This window comes from Antennarius striatus, chromosome 19, assembly GCF_040054535.1.
Source record: "Antennarius striatus isolate MH-2024 chromosome 19, ASM4005453v1, whole genome shotgun sequence".
Lineage (NCBI taxonomy): Eukaryota > Metazoa > Chordata > Actinopteri > Lophiiformes > Antennariidae > Antennarius > Antennarius striatus.
In genome coordinates, this window is record NC_090794.1 from 7,928,651 (window position 1) to 7,948,583 (window position 19,933).

General features: G+C 37.9%; 1 protein-coding gene across 1 annotated transcript; it reads right to left on the reverse strand.

Moving 5' to 3' along the window:
- Window positions 1–272: 272 nt before the first annotated feature.
- On the reverse strand, window positions 273–19,068 carry tshr (thyroid stimulating hormone receptor). The gene is made up of 10 exons (XM_068343029.1): window positions 18,899–19,068; window positions 12,013–12,084; window positions 10,539–10,613; window positions 8,528–8,602; window positions 8,263–8,337; window positions 7,659–7,736; window positions 6,908–6,976; window positions 5,523–5,600; window positions 2,376–2,564; window positions 273–1,929 (listed from the first exon to the last, which is right to left on the reverse strand). The coding sequence occupies exons 1-10, from the start codon at window positions 19,066–19,068 to the stop codon at window positions 486–488; spliced, it is 2,325 nt and encodes a 774-aa protein (XP_068199130.1). The 3' UTR covers window positions 273–485.
- Between the last annotated feature and the right edge of the window lie 865 nt (window positions 19,069–19,933).

Sequence of the window (19,933 nt, forward strand, 5' to 3'; positions counted from 1 at the left end):
TATAAATAGGGTTCCATAGAAAGGCTTTCATCTCATTGAATTTAAAAAAAAACAAAAAACAGCAAAAACCCAACAGTAATAGTAATAATAATAGTATTAGTAGTAATAATAATAACAATAATAATAATGCCAATCTAGAGTTTCAGACAAAATAGCTTTCAAAAGACCAGTTTATATATTTGAGTTTTTATCTTAAAAATTTTTTTTAGCAATTTTTGTTCTATTTTAAAAAAGTTCATAAAAATATAAATGAGATTAATTGTGTCTGATATTTTAGTTACATGTGATTTTCTCCAACAACTGGACCCATAAAATCATCACAGATTAAACAAATGAAAACAGCTAAACTTGGCCTGAAAACTTAAGCCAAATACTGCAGATTTTGTTATATTTCCAAACAGATCTGTCCACAAACACTTCAAGGCCTCTCCCACCTGAAACTGTCTTTGCTTTTTTTTTTTCTATACCTCAAGCTCATGTTCACCTCATGTGTTGAGGCTCTGGCTCTCTTCAGGGCTTGTGTGCTGGTAGATTGCTTGATTGTAGTTATGGTCAGAACATTTCTTCAGGTGCATGCGGACCTCTTTTTGACCTTTCCTCACCTTATCCTTGTCTCTACGAACCTGAGATGTCCCGCTGCTGCCCTTTGATGAGATAGTCTGGCCTCTGAATAGTTGGGCTCGTTTCTGACAAAGACCCACCTTACTGAGGAGAATGAATACGTCCCCCCTGAAGGCTTTAGTGAAGATTGCATAAAGGAATGGGTTGGCACATGAATTGAGTGGGTAGAAAAGCACCAACAAAATTTTGGAGTTGGAGACTGTGATGAGAGGCCGGTTTAGTGCAGCTGACATGGCATAAAAAGAGATAGGTGCCATACACAAGAAGTCAGTAAAGATGAGCACAGCCATGCGTTTAGCAATGTTGGTATCCTTGGATCCAGAGTGGTAGTGAGGATTGTGCACAGCGCAGTAGATCTTGAAGTAGCAAGCACAGATAACAAGAAAAGCTAGGATGTTGAGGACCAGAACTGACAATATATAGATCTGAGCTGCTGTGGACTGGGTATCCATTGGGAGACAGATGCTCACCTTCTGGTAACTGCTTACCCCAACCAGTGGAAGCAGACCCAAAAGGGGGCAGACAATCCAGCCACCTAACATCACAGCTGCGGCATGGTGAAGATGCAGCTTACGATCCAGTCGCATGGCAAAAGTGATAGCATACCACCTTTCCAGAGTGATGACTGTCAGTGTGTACACTGATAGCTCACTTGCGAAAACCGTAAAAAACCCTGCAAGTCCACAACCAGGGCCCGTTTGCCAGTCTATGGCATGGTTGAAATATTCGGCTTGTGTGTGGAGGTCTACAGAAGCAATAAGCAGCAGATAGATCCCCATGCACAGATCTGCAAAAGCCAGATGACACATGAGGAAGCGGGACACTGAAAGCTTGTAGTGGCTGGTGAGCAGCACCAGGAGCACCACCACATTTCCCAGAACAGCCAGCAGACTTACAAACCACACAGACACTCGCAGGAAGCCAGAACCCATTATGTCCTCACAAGGATTGAACTCATCAGGGACCGGTGCACATGCCACCTCTTCTCCTTCCTCACACACCACATAATCATAACGGTTGTCAAAGTCCTGGCTAGTGTCCTCCTGGGGGTTCTTGAGGGTCTCTCCAAAACCCACATCCTCATCTGGCTGGCCACCAAAGTAGGCGTGGTAGTGGAGACTGCCATAGAAGTCACTTCTCCTCCAGTCTTGCTGGGACTCTTTGTGACCTCCATCATATGGTTTCAGGTCTGGAACTGTCTCCACTACATTGTCTCCTTCAAGGGAAGGCATGCGTAGAGGCCCAACAGACCGTTTGTGATGCTGGTCATAGAAAGCAGTGAGGTTACAGATGATGTTCTCCAAAAAGCTGAAAATGAAAGACAGCAAATGCACATAAGATTGAGTCTATGTACAAAAGGATGTCATCCCACTAAAAACACACCAAAATCCAACAAATGTCACGTCAAATCAAATAATTCATACATTTCATTGAGGAAAAGTGATTCTTGTTTTGAAAGTGATTATTAGTCTAGGTTAACCTTCCTCTTATAATAACAGAAATGACTGACGCTAATAATGGAAGCACTGTAAAAAGTAATTAGTAAGCACACCAGAGGGTTGATTCAAACCCTGGCAAAATCAGCATACGAGTGCAGCTGCATCATTCGCTCTGGTGGGTCATAAAAAAAATAATTAAAAAAAACTACAAAAGTATTCTGTTAATCTTTTTGTGATGCCTCCAGGTGTCTGTTCTTAGTCTCACTGAGTGCTTTAATTTAGACCAAACAAAAGAGAGACTTGACAGAAGCTTACCCTCGTTTCTTTTTGAGGTTCTTGAAGCCACAGCAGTGGCTGGGGTAGGTGAGGTTGGCGATGGTGAGGTGCTTGAAGGTTTTGATGGGAGGCAGTTTCTTCAGAGCCCATGCATCACGTGCCTTCAACTCTCTGAGATAATTCATACCAGTGGTCGGGAGGGATGTGATACCTGTCATGGACACATCCCTTCATAAAAGACAGGGGATCATTAGGTTTAACAAGATGTGTTAGACAAATTAGAAAATATTTTTGTGTTCTGTTGCAATATAGAGAGTTTTGATAAAGAGAAAGTCAAGGAGTGGTAGACCCATTGATTTATTCATTTGACTTTTTCAGACAGAGAATCATTCAGTCAGTCAGTCAATTGGTTAGTTGAACATTGGTATCATTTAGTTTTTTTGAGGAAAACAAACACATAGGGGAGTGTCAGGGATTATGAGAATACCATCAAGTGATCTTACTCTTCTTCAGGTCTAAATAGGAAATTTGACCTACGTGACCTACGTGACCAAAATCACTGAAAGATAAAGGAACTTTAGAGTCCCTTTGCTTGATAGTTGATAGCATTCAACACTGTACTTATTTTATATTGAAATTAATAAGAATCCTTGATATTAACAGTATCTGGTACCTTTCAAGGCTGAATATAAGTACCATCAGCAGATCTATCGAGGATACAGGCTAATTATGGCCAGAGAGCTCAAATAATGAGGAAACAAACACCCTCCATCTGTTTTCAAGAGTGAGATCCTCACATTTTCATCATCTTAAAACAATTACACATGGTATTTCTAGAAATGCCAAGCCAAAGTCAGCTCAAACTCATTTGGACAAAGACATACAGTAAGTTGACAACCTCACCAATATCCTGTGTGATCCCATTATCAGGATGTTCCGCTGTTCAACACCAGATACTCTCCCCTTCCACGGGTCAACAGGGGCTGTGATCTCATTTGCCTTCCTTAGTTTCTTAGGTCATTAAACTGCTAATACCCTTGCAATGGCTGGTTAATTTGATTAAATAAAAGAAACAAAAGCCAAACAATTCCATATTTAAGAGCTCAATGTCTATTTATTTAGTCCCATATGCTTGTCTTGTGTTTCTATCCTCTGCTCTTTTTCCTCTCGTAGGGAATACTGAGTAAGGCCATAACAAAGAAGTAGCACAGGCTGATTTTGTCATTGCCAGATGTTTAGCTCATGACCTCATGGAGCTGACCTCACTTAGGACATGTTCTTCAGTGGAAGAGAGGAAGAGGGCCTACACACAACACTATTTACTTAGACAGACAGTGGGGTGATAAGAGTCAGTGTGGCAACCAGAAATCTGTGGAAAGGGGGTTTGGAATTAAACACTAAGATTTGGGAACTCAGGTTTGAAAGCCTAGAGAGGGACAAAAAAAGATAGCAGTATCAAATAGAGGTCATTGTAATTCCTCATTCACATCCTCTCACACAATGGGGTTCAGATTTCCAGGTCAAAGACACAGCTGCGGAGGGACAGTTTCCATTCTTTGATAGTCTGCCATTACTTTTCACAGACACATCTCACCTGGTGTATATTTTATGAATGGAAGAGGAAATTGTTGAAATGTTGACATGGTGGGAGTAATGAGATCACTAAGCCTATTGCTTCCTGGTGTGATCTAAAGATGCTTTTGAAATATACCACTGAAAGTGTAATACTTCCTTAGCTATGAGTAAATCGACTCCACACCTTATATCTGTCTGGTAAATACAAAACTACAGCCAGTTCATTTTGACATAAAGTCTGGAAACAGGAAGAAACAGCTAGTCTTGTTCTTTCCAAAATCTGCCTAGCACAGATGAGTATTGGATCTTATTTGTCTGATCAAAACTCAAATTGGTAAAAAATTATTTTACCCAAGAAAATGTCAATATATATTCATTTAAAATTAGGTTATGTAACAGAGGTTACCATCAGCACAAGTGTAATTATTGTAAATACTGAAACATTTTGGAATAAATTATGTCAGGTCATCCAACCTGGGTTTTTGGGTGACAGACTAATAGAACCTACTAGAAGCTTTGTCATCTGAAGTTTCCCTTAAGATAGTTGGCAGGAAGGGTCTCACAGTTTTATCCACTGAAAGTAATAAGTAGTCTTCTGGATGAAACCATCTCAACCTGTTCTCAAACAGAAAATACCAGCTCTCTGGCTTGGAGCTGGGCATGTTTGAAGGGAAAAAAAAGGAGCAGAAAAAGAAAAACGCATTCCATATCTGGATTTATTCCCTAAACTGAAATCATCATACCAGAAAGTTTCTGCAAAGCTGCATTCTCAGTCATTCAACCTGTTTTTCATAAGATAATAATCAAACAAATATGTGAAAAAAGCAAAATAGTGTATGACCAAAATTTTAAAAAAATGTTCGGCTCTGCTACATTGACTGAAACATGAATAATAACCTAATGTCTAAAAAGTGACTATACAATTATACAATTATACAATCATACAACAAAATTGTGAGGTCAGATTGAGAGTTGGTTGGGCCGCTGCACCCTGGGCGCCCTTGACACTGTTGGCCAACATGACCTAAGGGTCCTTAGATGCATGTTTTTTTTTTATCATGATGGAGGGAAACTGGAGTACCCAGAGAAAACCCATTCACTGCAAACTCTTCACAGAAAGGCCATGTTGGAACTGCTGGGTTTTGAACCCATGACCCTCTTGCTGTGAGGCAACAGTGCTAACCACCATGCTCTTTTGTAAAACCAGAAATATAACTAATATCTGACTTACAGGTGAAATTTAGCTACCTTACATTAAGAGATCTTTACCAAACTTAGATAATATTAGCTGTCCTTGTATACTGGTCATACTATAGCATGTAAGTCTATAGCTATACTTGTAGAAGAAAATGGTTTGTAAAAGAGTAAGAGTTTATTGACTGCCCATCTTTTAAAACCGTTTTTGTATTAATTTAAACACGCTTTTAACATTTAACTGAGATACATGTTTGCAAGACAAACAATAAAATCTGTAAAGAAGTAAGTTTAAAAATTGTGACAGGCCTGTGGGAGATGATTAAGGTTGATTTAAAGTTGCTCAGACTGGTAGAATCATGTGTACTAACACACATTTTTGATGAGAGGGACTCAAGCTTTTCCTCAGGTACTTACAGAAGCATCGGACCACTGATGGTGCCAGAAAAAGCCCGATCGTCCATCTTGGTAAGGTAATTATTCCTATGAAGATCACTGGAAAGGACAGCACAAATTTAAGCTTATCAAAATGAAAGTTCACATTTCAGTCACACTGATGGAGGCAAGACATGGCATAATATTTTGTCAAGCCTCATTCACAGCACATTTCTCCAGTTTCAGAGATGAACTGTAACAGAAAAGAGTTTTGCTAATTCAAATTAGTGTGCCATATTCTTGAAACACCCTCATTGCACATTTCCCTGACTCCCTTTAATCTAATAAGGATAACAGACCTACAGAGATTGACCAATGTGTTTTCCTTGGTCAGCTGTACTCGGATCACTTCTCCCCTCAAACGCCAAAGCAAACACCCATGTGCAAAGAATCACTAGTGACAGTAATGGATTAATTATCCTCTTATAAGGACCTGAGATGTCTGCAGGTGTGGTAAAAGAGGAGAGGGCTCTTAAATCAATACCATTCATACCTCATATCGTAAATATGCTGGATTCAGGACTATTGGGTGAAAAAATGTCCAGAGTACCAGTAAAAAAGAAGCAACACATGTCGCTTCTCTCCTAATGTTTCCTTCTGGTGGCCTCGAATGTTCAAGCATGAAACTGATTTTGTGAAGTCTGACAGGACCTTGGTTCGATGTCGCTGAGTGTATGGGAGATATAAACTCCTCATACAGATTTCCAGATACCCTCTTTTGGAAACATATTTTCCCATGGGAACCACAAGTTTCTGACTCAACATATGCTCTTTTTCAGCACACATGAGAATTGCTTTTTTTAGTGCAATCTTTCGGAAGAAAATACATATGCCAGATGTCGGAAATAATATAGTCCAGGCAACATAGTGAGAAACCTATTTTTCCATGATTAATTATCTAATCTATCTATCTATCTATCTATCTATCTATCTATCTATCTATCTATCTATCTATCTATCTATCTATCTATCTATCTATCTATCTATCTATCTATCTATCTATCCATCCATCCATCCATCCATCCATCCATCCATCCATCCATCCATCCATCCATCCATCCATCCATCCATCCATCCATCTATCCATCCAAGACCTACAAGTCAAGTGACTTTGTTGTACCAGTGAAGATATTAAATAATTTTATTAAATAAAAATATAGTAACCAAGAAACAACATGTTGATACTGTTTTGATTATTTAGTGTGTCTAATGCTAATGAGGAATGTTCTTTGAATAATAATAATATTAATAATAATAATAATAATAACAGAATATCAGTGTAACACCCAAAATATAATAAAAATTCCCAAAATGTCAAATTAATTCAGCCAGGCCTTCAAGCACATCACAAGACAATAAATACGCACACTTGATCTAACTTTGTCCCATTGAAGGCATGATGTTGGATTTCTCTGAAGCCATTTCCATACAGCATCCTGGAAGAAAACATAAACTTACACAGAAATATAAAAAATAATACACCAAATACAGTTTGTCGTATAGCTTTAAAAAGTAACCTGCTGAATGTAAATGTTTTCCATGTGTCTCTGTGCTTCACTGTCTCTAAGCAGCAGTGAAAGAGATAAGTAGCTACTTATTTTACATTCTCTGGTGAAGTCTGTAATTCTGCGGGTTTTAGGCCAACAATTTCTGAAACATGCAGTTTTCTGAATCAAAAGTGCAAGCCCACTTCCATTTCTATGAAATTTAACCACATACATGTGGCTGGTTGTTGTGTGTGAGTTCCTGTGTAGTTGTTTTAATATCTTTGTGAGATTTGAGTAAGTTCAGAGAGAGAACACAATTTAAAAATGAGTAATTCAAACCAATTTCAACTCTGTCTAGTCGCTATTTTTGGGTTTGGACTGCATTTGTGGGATAAAGGAGAATTCCAGTATTATAGCAGTCATTATGTGTTTACTACATTTTTTTTTTTGTGGTCACATTTCCCACATTCATTTCTGTATGATACAAATACTGTATATACATAATTTTATTTGTGTTCTTTATTACATAATATAATTACATACATAATTTTATTTGTGCTTTTATTTGTGCTCTCATGTACATGATATGTATGTGTGCATTGCTGCGGGGTTGCCACTGAGGACAGCTCACACTGTCAGCATGTTGCTGGTAATTCCATGGAATGAATTAGCTGGGATCTCAGCGATGAAAGGGTGATCAACAATTTCCCTGCAAAGTAAGACACCGAACATATTGGAAGTGAAGTGTTGTTGTAAATAAATACATTTTGTTGGAAAATGGCACTAGGAGGAATATGCCTGATAAAGTCATATGACTCAGGAGAAAGATTAAATTAGAGATGAGTGGTTGATACAGACATATAAATATATGTGTATAGTTACAGCAGTTTTATATGGAAATTCAGGTACTTATCTGTTTGATAACAGAAATGCAAACACGCAAAGTTATCTTCTCATTAGTGTATGAAAACAGGGAGACCTTTCTCCCAAAATGCCACCTTTTTCTTATATAGGAATGCAAAGAAGGACAAAAATTTAAGAAGTGGCACACATTCACAGTATAAAAAATAATTGATGAAGCTGCTGATGAGTTATCATCATCATTTATAATAGAATGATGGCTCTGAATTAATGTGACAATGAAGTGGTGCCATTTAAATAGCGATTTAAATAAGCATAAATTCTGGTATGTGGGCTTTGTCTAAAAAAAAAATATTGAAGAGAAAGAAACTTACAGGATGAAATACATGTCAAGAGAATGGATGTTGCTCAAGTCAGGAAAGAAAGTGAGGCCGGTGTTGAAAATTCCCCTGAAAAGACCAATATAGAAATAAGCATGGTTAACAATGGACGTAACAAAGAGTAAGGACATAGAGCTGTCTTTGCTTATTAATATAGCAGAATGTAATGTGTCTTGCTAATGTTCAATTATTTTGCCAATTTAGTTCAGTGACAAAATAGGTGATGAGTCTGGAACTAAATAGGATGAAAAATACTCACAGGTATTTGAGGCTTGGCAGGTTTTTAAAGGCCTCTGGGTCGATGTAGGTCAGACTTTTTGCATTACGTATCTCTCTGAAGACAAATACAAATTTAAAAAAAAGTGGAATGAAAATGTACTTCCACATAAAATTAAACTGATTCAGAACATAAGTAAAAGACAGCAGCATGCTGGTCGTGTTAAAAGAGTGAAAGTCACACTGCCTCAAAAGCTGCTGACAGGATGAGGAATGTAGCTGCGATAGAAGGGGAATTCAGTCACTGCCAGGACCAGAAGTAGAGTCCAATTAGTGTTTCATTAGTGTGTTTATTCTGGTCCACCCTGTACTGGACCGAACACCTTTCTTCTATTTGAAGCCGTGTACTTCTCTGGAATATGTGTGTCCTCCTGTACACACCTGAAAACCTCAGCCCAGCAGATAAAAGTCACCAGTAGCCTCTGCGAGAAGTTGTCTTCTCAAGGTGAGGAGCTCAAATCTTTGCAACAAATATAAGAATACTAGAAAGTTGGTGAAATAGGACTCCTGAGAGATCAATTTCTTTTTGCTTAATTTTAAAACAATAAGATTTGTGTTTCACTGTGTAGTTTTTTCTTCAGCCATGGTGCCTTTGGCTGGTCATAAAATGCTCTGCGCTCTTGACTTAAAAGATAGAATCAGATTTTTTCAGCCAAATCAAACTGTATCATCGTCTCATGAGAAAATGACTTGTCCTGAATATAAATGGAGAAAACTAAATTGAGCTGACAGAGATCTGTCTATGTCTAATGCCCTCCGTACACTGTGACAGCAGTATTTACACGTAAATTTGATTTACTTTTGACGTAAATATATTGATTAACTCAGTTGTAATGACAAAATGTTCACTCCCCTTTATGCCACATATTTTCTGCTGTGAACGAACAAGAATACAGAAACTTTTATTCAAAATACAAAAATAAATCTTGCCCGTAAAACCAAGAATTCCTAAACCCAGTTGTTTATCTTAACGGTAACCAGTTTCATCCAACCTTGTTTAATTTCTCAGTCCTAACTGCAGTCCTGGATCCACATCTGCTCTCGACCTCAAGCAGCTAACAGGAAGGAGAGCATTAATTTGTGTCTGACCCTGAACGAAACCTGAGAGAGATGCTATTATCTGATGTATGGTACTACACCACACCAATCAGCAGCAAATAGGCCCCAGAGATCCAAAATCGACCTCTAGAGCACAGATACAAACCTTAGCTGGCGGCTTGAATCATCATTTCAGTCTGTATTTTAGATTTTTGGTATTCAGCGGCTAGTATGAAAAGACTAAAAGGAAGGATGATGAAGACACAATTTCAGCCAAATGATATACACACGCATGTCAAACTGATTTCCATGGATTTTTGTTACAGACATTGTCACAAAATCCCCCAACCGCCCACCTTCAGTGCAGTGATTTAAACAAGTGGCACACAGACAAATTGCTGTATTACAAGAAGCTGAAAATCAGCTTCAAAGGCTGAAATTGTCTTTCAACAACAGATGAAGTGCAAACTAGTTCTACTGGAAAGTGTGTGGTCCAACTGGATATCCTGTCATAAAGCTATACCATAATGGCAAAAAGGGTGCACCTTGCTAGACTTTCCTCCTGAGCTGCTTTAGAAGAGCTGAAGCATAAAGAGGCCAAATGCTGACAGTTCTTTTGCTCTAAAATGTGTATTCTGTCTCTTTAGATCAGGTTCAATAATAATGGTCCAGGCAATAAGTAATTTCATTAAACTGATTAGTTTCTCATCTAATTTGCATTTAGCACTCTCATAAAAGAGTGCTCAATTCATTTTCTTTAATTGCCAGTGAGAAATAACTGCTCAGTGCCTCTGCACTGAGGGGCAGCAAGTGGTGTGAAATAGAGAAATAAGCTCCTGATGTATTTCTTCCTGCAGGCAGGTTCAACATTAAGCATTTGTCTCTCCACGGACCAAAGGAACAGTTTAATCAATACAGATCAATAAAGAGCATGGCTTTTTCCTGTAGTTACTCACATGTGGGTGATTTCCATGAGGCTGTGGAACGAGTGTCTCTCCAGCCTCTGCAGCATAACATCCACTGATATATATCTATGAGGAGAACACAGTCCTAATAGTCATGCTATTAGAATTATTGTTATAATAGAAAAATGTGGGTGCATTTTTAACCATTTGTTAAATGAAAGTGCTGCGCCAACATGCAATAGAAATTTAAGACCCACTTTCTTAAATTACTTCAGAGTGAAAGGCTCTAAATACTATTCTAATGCTTGCAACTCTATCCTGAATTTATTGACCCACCTAATCTAAAGCCTCCAGTCACGGGTAATTTTACAGGTATGTGCCTCACATATACATTACCTAGTGATCAGTCACTCTGCTTCTGTTTGTTATTTCTTGGTAAGAAGTATATGTTTCAAGTAAACCAGAAACTCCCCACATGAACTTACCTTAAAATGCCTTAAAACAACAGAAAAAAAACATGCCAAATGAATTTTGTTTACCTACAGCTATCACAGGTACTGTACTTAATAAGCAACAATATTAAGAAAACATCTTCTAAAACTCTGGCAGACATGCAGTCTATTGTTATAGGGGCAGCCGTAGCTCAAGTCCACTGTCTTGGGCTGGGGACCGGAGGGTGGCCGGCTGCTTCAGACTCAGAAAAACCGCCTCCGGCTGCCTTTTAAGAATGACTTGAACGAAAAAATTTAAATCAACATGCTGAGGATTGGGATTCCAGAGTATATTTTACGTCTATACAGAGAATTCACCCCAAATTTGGACTATAAAATGACCACACATCCAAAATGCTGTGCTGAAGTACCCAGACAATGTACAAGCCCCACTGTGGTTGAAGGACCTGCATTCCAGCTGAAGGAATGCATTAGTACTTCCACTTGTGATTAGGAGCCAGAAGTGATACTAAGCATGGAGCATGTCATCTGTCATCTAGGTTGGGAGACAAAAAGGAAAAGGGCAGGCAATTTGGAACAGGTTCCCATTATTAACCCGAACATATAATGGGGGGATATAGCTGTTGCTTTGTCTGGCTTTATGTCTGCAAAGAATTTTCAGTTCAAAATGGGGAATAATACAAAAATCATGGAATATTTTTTCATGATACTTGGCCAACACATCAACCATAGGCAGGGAGAGGCATCTTTTGCTATTTTGGGGATTGTAATGTTTCCTTTTCTCCACATTGTGGAGAAAAAATATTCAACTTGGACTATTTAGTGCGTATTTGTTTCTGAAGGACATTTTTTCATTAGCATGATTTTGATAGATATTTCTAATTGACTGCTGAACTGACAGAGTTTGTGTTGATGCAAATACACTAGGGAGGAAAGCGTAATCTCCTGACAGCAAAGCTGTGAAAGACAACAGGTGGATGCGCTCAACTGTGAAGGGCTTGTGATTGAAAAGCAGGTAATGAAAAGTGTTTGGCCTGGAACATAACAACTCCAATGAATAAATCCCAACTCACATCTTTGAGATGTTAACCATACTGGAAAAGGCATCTGCTTGCACGGATGATAGACGGGTCTCGAACAGCCATCTGGTTAAGAAATAGAAACAGACGTTGTAGTTGTTACCATCTCGTTTTGTTCTCAACATCTGCATGACTGTAAGGACGTATAACATTTTCAAACTGTTAGATATTTTTTGTAAAATGTTATGTTTACTTTCTGGAAGTAGCTGTGACATATATTCCTCTCTCCTGTGTGTACTCAATCTGGTAAACTGTCATTTTAGCTCATCTTAACACAAGGATTAAAAACGTGTATTTTAAATGTTAAACAATTACTTCAGCACTCAAGAATATTAAGCATGGTAGAGATTTTTTTTTTTTTTACTGACGGTAAAATGCACCTAGTACCTGGTGAGAAATAATTGTGCGAGTGTTGCCATGTCCCTCTTGGTTAAGAAATTATACAATGATTATTTTAGCAGTTATTAAAATACCAGCATGATTCAGTTATTGATATAATGTACATCAACATCAATAAAGCAAATCTTTAAGTTGAGATGAAGTGAATGAAATAACCCTCTGTAAAATAAAAACATTAGCTTGAAATACTTTAAAGTTATTCAATAACACTAAATAGGGTGCAGGCACAGACAGTAAGAAGACAAAACAAGGTGAAAAAAAAGACAGACAAAAGTTCAACAATTATACATTTTAGAACCAGATGAAAATTTTATTTGAAGCAAATGCTGAAACAAACATGCCAATTCAAGAGAATGTGGGGAAAAAAACAATGAGTTGGAGCTGACTGGACCTGAGATGGCAGCCAAATCAAACAAGTTCTGGGTCTGTTTAGGACACCCCAAGTGTGTGACACACAAACTAAAAAAACCTTCAGCGCTGTTCATGATCAAATTGTACATAGGAGTCAGATACTGAAAAGACATTTTCTATATTTTACATTTATATGCAAAAGATAAATCATTGGGACATATAGAGCTCTGGAAAAAAATTAGGAGACCAAAGCAAAATTATATATTTTTTCTGATTTTTATTTATAGGCGTATGTTTTTGAGTGAAATCAACTTTTTTTTTCATTATTTAAACTACTGTAAACATTTCTCCCAAATTTCAAAAAAAAATATTGACATGTATAACATTTATTTGCCGAAAATGACAAATAGTCAAAATAATCAAATAAGAAAAGAAAAAGTTAACATTTATTTCAGAACATCATAAAACTAATACTTCAACTTAGTTTGTAAATTAATATTTGGTTGGATAACCCCTAATTTTTTAATGACAGCTTGTATTCATCTTGGCATGCTCTCCACCAGTCTTTCACAATATTGTTGGGTGACCTTATACCATCCCTGGCACAAAAACGCAAACAGCTTAGCTTTGTTCAATGGCTTGTAACCATCTTGCTCTTGATCACATTCCAGATGAGTTCAACGGGGTTCAAATCTGGAGATTGGGCTGGCCACAACAGGGTCTTGACCTGGTGGTCTTCCACCCATACCTTGACTGACCTAGGAGCATTGTCCTATTGGGAAAATCAGTCCTCTGACCTGGGAAACATTATCAGCGCACAAAGAAGGAAGTTATCTCCAAAAATAACCGTGTGCATGGCTTGATTCATATGTCCTTTGCAAAAATGAATCAGCCTGATTCCAGCATTGCTGAAGAATCCCAGACTATCACCAATCTTCCACCAAATCTCACAGTGGGTTTGAAACACCCTTTCCAGGTCTGGCAAAGCAGAAAATTTGACATATCAGAGGAGATTACCTTACTCAAGTCCTCTATGGTCCCACCCTTATGGTCTTTTGGAAACCTCACTCTGGCTCTTTGTTTCTCACTGATGAAGGGCTTTTTTCTAGCTTTACCCGACTTGAGCCCTGCCCCTAAGTGCCTGTTTAGGATGGCTCTCGCCGTGCACTTCACTCAAGCTGCCATTTGCCATTCTTTTTGTGGGCCACTTGATGTCATCCTACGATTCCTGGGTGACATTCAAATGAGGTGGTGGTCATCCCGGTCAGTGCAGAGTCATTTTCGCCATCTGTCAGACTAGCTTTTTTGTCCCCAATGTCTGCTACTTGACCTTGTTCTTATGAACCTCGGTCTTCGGCATTTTAAGGTGGAAGCAATCTGACATTCACTGTATCCCTCTACTAGTAGAGCAAGAATTAAATCATTCTAAACCTGATTTTGGGTTGCTGGCCATTTGCTGTATCATCAAAAAACAAGTGAACACTTGCATTTGTTGATAATCTCCTCTGTCCTCTCTTTTTTCATGAACATCTTTAGAACTTCTGCAATGTACATGTGTAGTGTCAATCATGATGTTGTCTATTGCTTTTAAAGTAAGTGTGAAGAGATGATACCCTTTTCCATATCTCAGTACATTTGGATGAACAAACATGACCACTATGGTTGGGACAAAAAATTCCACCAGCCAGCAACATAAAACCTACAAATACAGTAAATATATCACATATCTGTTCTTACTATTAAAAAAAAAAGAAAGGTTAAAAATTGTATTTTATGGATGCATAAACCATAATACACCACACTATATTTTTTGGCCAGGACCTGTAGATTCTTTCGTCTCCTATGGTTGCCCGATAACTTACTTGGCTAAACTTCAGAGATTCTGCTAAATGGGTTCTGTTAGTTTTGGAGTGAGCTGTTTTCCCATATTTCCAATCATTAAGACCTAGTGAGCCAGCCAGCTGTAGAATCACAATTAGAGATTATGAGTGATACTGATCCTCTCCTCAACCCCTAAGCAGCAACACTAAAGCACATAACTCTTACTTTTGCTTGTATTTTGAGATTTGTTTCACCGCTGGGATCTTGCTGCAGATTTTGTTGTGGTGGATTTAAGAATCAAATCATAGCCATGGAACAGCTAAGGATGGCAGCCATGTGTGTTGATGTCATGTTGTATTCCACGGTCACCTGCAGGACACGCAAGTTTGTTCCAATGCATCCTGTCACAACTGGCAACAGTGATGTGTCCAATTGGAAACAGGTATAATAGTGACTCAACTACAGACACAATCTTTAGTCACCTTTGGTTAATTAGAGGAACAATAGACTAATTCAGAGGCTGAGGCTTAGCCCATGAGCCTGAATCACACTCACATTGAGTTTTTAGACACTCAGTCAATGCAGGAGCAGAGCACCCTGCACACGTCTGACAAACTAAAACAAACCAAGGAACACAGAGCAGACCCTGACACCAAACACGGCTGTGAGAACCACAGTGTTTCACTGCCACACTCAAACCCAAATAACCACCATGAATTTTCCCTCTGAAGAGCGAGGACGATGCCAACGAGTCCATCTCTGATGCAGAGACGTGTACTTCCAATTTGTACTTTTGGATGGAAATTCAAGAAACCAAACAGGTTGAAATTGAGTTTGAAGTGACAGAAGCCACATAATTCATTATATTGTCAGGACTGGATTGACAACATGTGTTTACTATGGTGCTGTCTCATTTTGAACTGTGGTGGCCTTCGGTGGCAAGCCCAGGGTGAGTTAATTTTCTGATACACATTTCAAACATTTGAGTTATTCAATGTAATCTTCAACTCTGTAGAAGTGCTGACATTCCTAATTTCTCAATGTCTTCTCAGTCTGACTGCTGGAATATGCACCACAGACTCACTATTTCACTTTGTTTTTCTGTCCTGGTCTCATTTTACATTGAGTGTGGAAAGAAAAAAGAAAAGAAAAACTTGGTCAGAATAAGCGCTCGTGTGCACTGATTTATCCATGCAATGATTTTGATGCTTATAAAATATTACATTTCTAATTATTTTTCATAATTTCATGAGGTTATTATCGTAGAATATGCAGTAACAGTAACAGTTTCCATTACATGATCCATCCGTATAACTGAATGGCTGGGAAACCGTCAGTATTTCCAGTAATCTCAGCTATGGTCAAGATGTTCAACATTCTCTTACTTTACAATTAATCCCAGTGCTCATCTGTTACCATTCAGGGAACAGCTTCGAAATGTAACTCATCAGTCAGTTTTATTAAATAAGAGGGTGAGGGACAGCAGATATCACAAGTTATCACGTTTAAAACTTCAATCCAAAAATTCAGAGGTTTCTGAAAGACTGGAGCTGCCGTGTTTTGCACTCTTTCCTTTGAAGTCTTTTTTTCTCTTAATTGTTCTCACATGGAAGTCTTTGGGTGTTTGAGAAATGTGCTGTAAAACATAAATATTGCATCTGAATGCATCGTCCAGACGCAGGCGAGAGTCACGCTACACAGGCTTTCAAAAGTGTCTGTGCTTTTCTTTCTACCTCTCTGACTCCCAGTGACACATGGAGACTAAAGGTTCACACACACACACACACACACACACACACACACACACACACACACACACACACACACACGAACACACACACACACACACACACACACACACACACACACACACACACACACACACACACACACACACACACACACACACACACACACACACACACACACACTCACACACACACACACAAAGGACTCCAAACAACACAACATGCACACTCAAGCACAAGCAGACGTCTGCTTTGCATTCACATTTTTTCTAGATAAAAGTTTTATGTAAAAGATTTTTCTAACCAAACTTTCATTTGGAAAAAAAAACTGCAGAGGGTTTTTGGCCAAAGTGGGAAAATCTCTGAAATGTCATATTAATAAAGAAAGGTTTTAATGCAATTTTAATACCAAAAAACATTAGTCAGTTACAAAAATGCCAGTTTCTCAAACAGTAAGAGGATAATTCTGCCATCATTCTTCCCACAGAGAGTGTTATTAATATTCTTGTGTACATTAAGTCCCTCCCATGTAAAACTTTTTTTGTTTTTTAATCTTACAAAGGGATGAACAAGTGTCTTAACCATCTTAAGCCACTGCACAAATCCCATTTATTCTACATTTGTCTAATGAGATGTATGATTTTATTTTTAAAATCTACAATAAAAGTGAACTGCACTGTTTTTCTTAGGGCAGTAGGGTCATTCATTCTTTATTGTAAGAACAACGAAATAAATCACGTGTCATCTGCCTGGACATCCCTCCATCCAAAAGTGGTATTTGGGCTGGTGGGACACCCCATTTGCAGGGGTGGAATGATGCTATCATAACAGGTGCCCTGTCTTAGCCTAAATTGTCACTATTGACCTCAATATCAATGGACATTTTCTTAAATTTTCATACTTACACTGTCAATATTTTGAATAAATTTAAATTTTTAACTGATGACTTGAAGACATTTGATCAAAAATCAAATGTAGGAAGGATCAACATGTCACTGAACTTGATTCTTCTTGGAAAGAGTGAAGCCTTGTTCTGTATGTAATGCAAACATCTTTTACCTCTTCTGAGAAACAGCAAATATCAATATTGATTGTAAATACTAAATAAAAACTGATATTTTAAAATGGACTTTAACATCACCAAAAAAGCAATTCGTACAATCTAATGTCATTCTCATGTCCAATTCACTCTTCACAAATGCTGATTATATAGGAAAATAGCCTTTCTGTCTTTTCCACTTAATGTTTTCACACATGTCCCTGAGCTCTTCTGAAGGGCACGTGTTTCCATTTGTCAAGGCTGTGGCAGTCTGGTCGCTCTCTGTTGTATAATTTTCATAATGTAACCAATTTAGGAAGTGTTGAAGACATTTCTCAGAGGTGACTAACATATTGCATCATGTTGGCTCTAAGGATTTATGGATTTAGATTTTTGGGGGGAAGGTAGGGGGTTGGGGGGGGCAATAATAAGAAGATGACTGGTGTGCACAGATCAGCTGTTGGTTTGCTCAGTTTGTGTTGTGTTGTTTTGTGTTGTGTTGTCTATGATTTTCCACTGCTAAATACAATTGTGTCTTACACTCTAATCATATGGATGTGGATTTATTTTTTATACATATAATATATTAGCTATGGACAACCCTTTTGCTTTTCTGCTGTTTTACTGTAAATTGAGTATTTAAGTTTGTTTGTCACACAAAACACATGATATCTTTGTGATTATGATGGATAATTATATTTTTTAGACACTCCAAGATTATGCAATTTATAAAAAAAGCTCCATAACTGCTACTGTATTCCCATTACTCATGTGTGTATATCATTAGTTTGGACACATGTATGAGCAAATATACTGCAGACTTAATTTCAAGTCCTCTGTGTTGTGAGTTTCTTCTCATTCATTTACTTCTCTTTGTCACTGTCTCTCCCTGCATCTATTATAGTAAATATAGTACATGTAGAGTAGTAGTAGAAATATAGTACATGTACAAGTGCAAGATATGGGGGCAAATCAAAATGCAAAAAAATTACAAAACAATTTGTAGTGATAATTAAAAAGCTGAATCACAAAGCACGAACAAGTAAACCTGAACCACCACAAACAAAAAGAAACGTATATTGTTGATGGTTTTTTTTAACACCTATTCAGTTATATTTGAGTATTTTGTTGTTGCATAATGTCTTTATAATGATGGGTTAATTGGTTCGGGTTTTAATTAAATACAACACATATTAATTTACTTTGCAGTTATTCATATTCTGCAGTTAGGCCTATATATTTTATAAACGTTTTTCATTCAAAAATTTATTTCACACCAAACCAAGAATAAAAGTCAAATGAAAACTGGAATAAAGTTTGGTATTAATACACAAAACAATACCCTACCTTATGATGGAAAAACTACTTAACATCACAAGGTCTCTGTGGGAGCACCTTGAAGAGCATTCATGACATGAGCCTATAATGATTTTTCCTCGGGGTTGAGAGCACTTTACATTTAAAAATGCATGAAGAAATCTGCAGAATCGTTTTCACAGATGCGCGCTTTTCGCCTACTCACAGTGTCTCCGTGCTTGCTGGAAATCTGGGGAGGATATCAATGTCAAAGCAGGAGATTGTGTGAGTCCTCCACTCACAGCATTCGCAGACAGCGGGGCAAGAGTCAGCCTCCGACGCGGCGCTGATAGGGAGGGTGATGAGCGTAAACAGCGCGCATGTTATCACCTGCATGCTGGTATGTTGCTCGCTGTCGCTATCGGTTCAAAATATCCCCAGACTGACTTTTCCACCTGATAGTCCTCTCGAAGTCCTGAACAACAAATACAGAATACAAATTTATGTCAACCAATGTAATTATTTTTCCCCTGTATATTCTCCGGGTAGAACCGGTCGGGCTGCAGTCGAATGTTATGCTGTTTTCTCCTCAGGGGCCTCAGGAGTTTCTGTGTTGTGAAGGTGGGGATGCTGTAGGACGGATAGCTTCAGCTCTGTAGAGGGTATGGAGGTGGTCTTCAAGTTGAGGGGAGGGTGGACTCTTGTATTAGACTCAAGAATAAAGTTGCTTGGTGTCCTCTGTTCTACAAGAACAACAACAGAAATGAAATAAAGGAGAAAAATCTTAAAAGAAAAAGGAAAAAAACCTGATCTATCTATCTATCTATCTATCTATCTATCTATCTATCTATCTATCTATCTATCTATCTATCTATCTATCTATCTATCTATCTATCTATCTATCTATCTATCTATCTATCTATATGATATACTCCAAGATAAATAATATTAAAAAAGTAAAAATAATACAATAAGAATAATGTTAGTAAAGTAGTAATATTAGTAGTAATATTAGTAGTAATATGAGTAGTAATATTCTTTTTGAGTCTACGCTATGACAAAAGTGAGTTTTATTTTGTTATTTTTTCTTACTGAAGTTTTTATTCTGTTTTGTAATACTATGCTCATTTTTCATTGTTTTATATTTGATTTCCCTTTGAGGCGCGGCAGTCCTGGCGCAAACATCTGCTCCTGGACCATGTAGTTAGTAAATGCTACATTCCCACGCTAGTCGATGGTGCCGAGCCTACAGTTCCCGTCG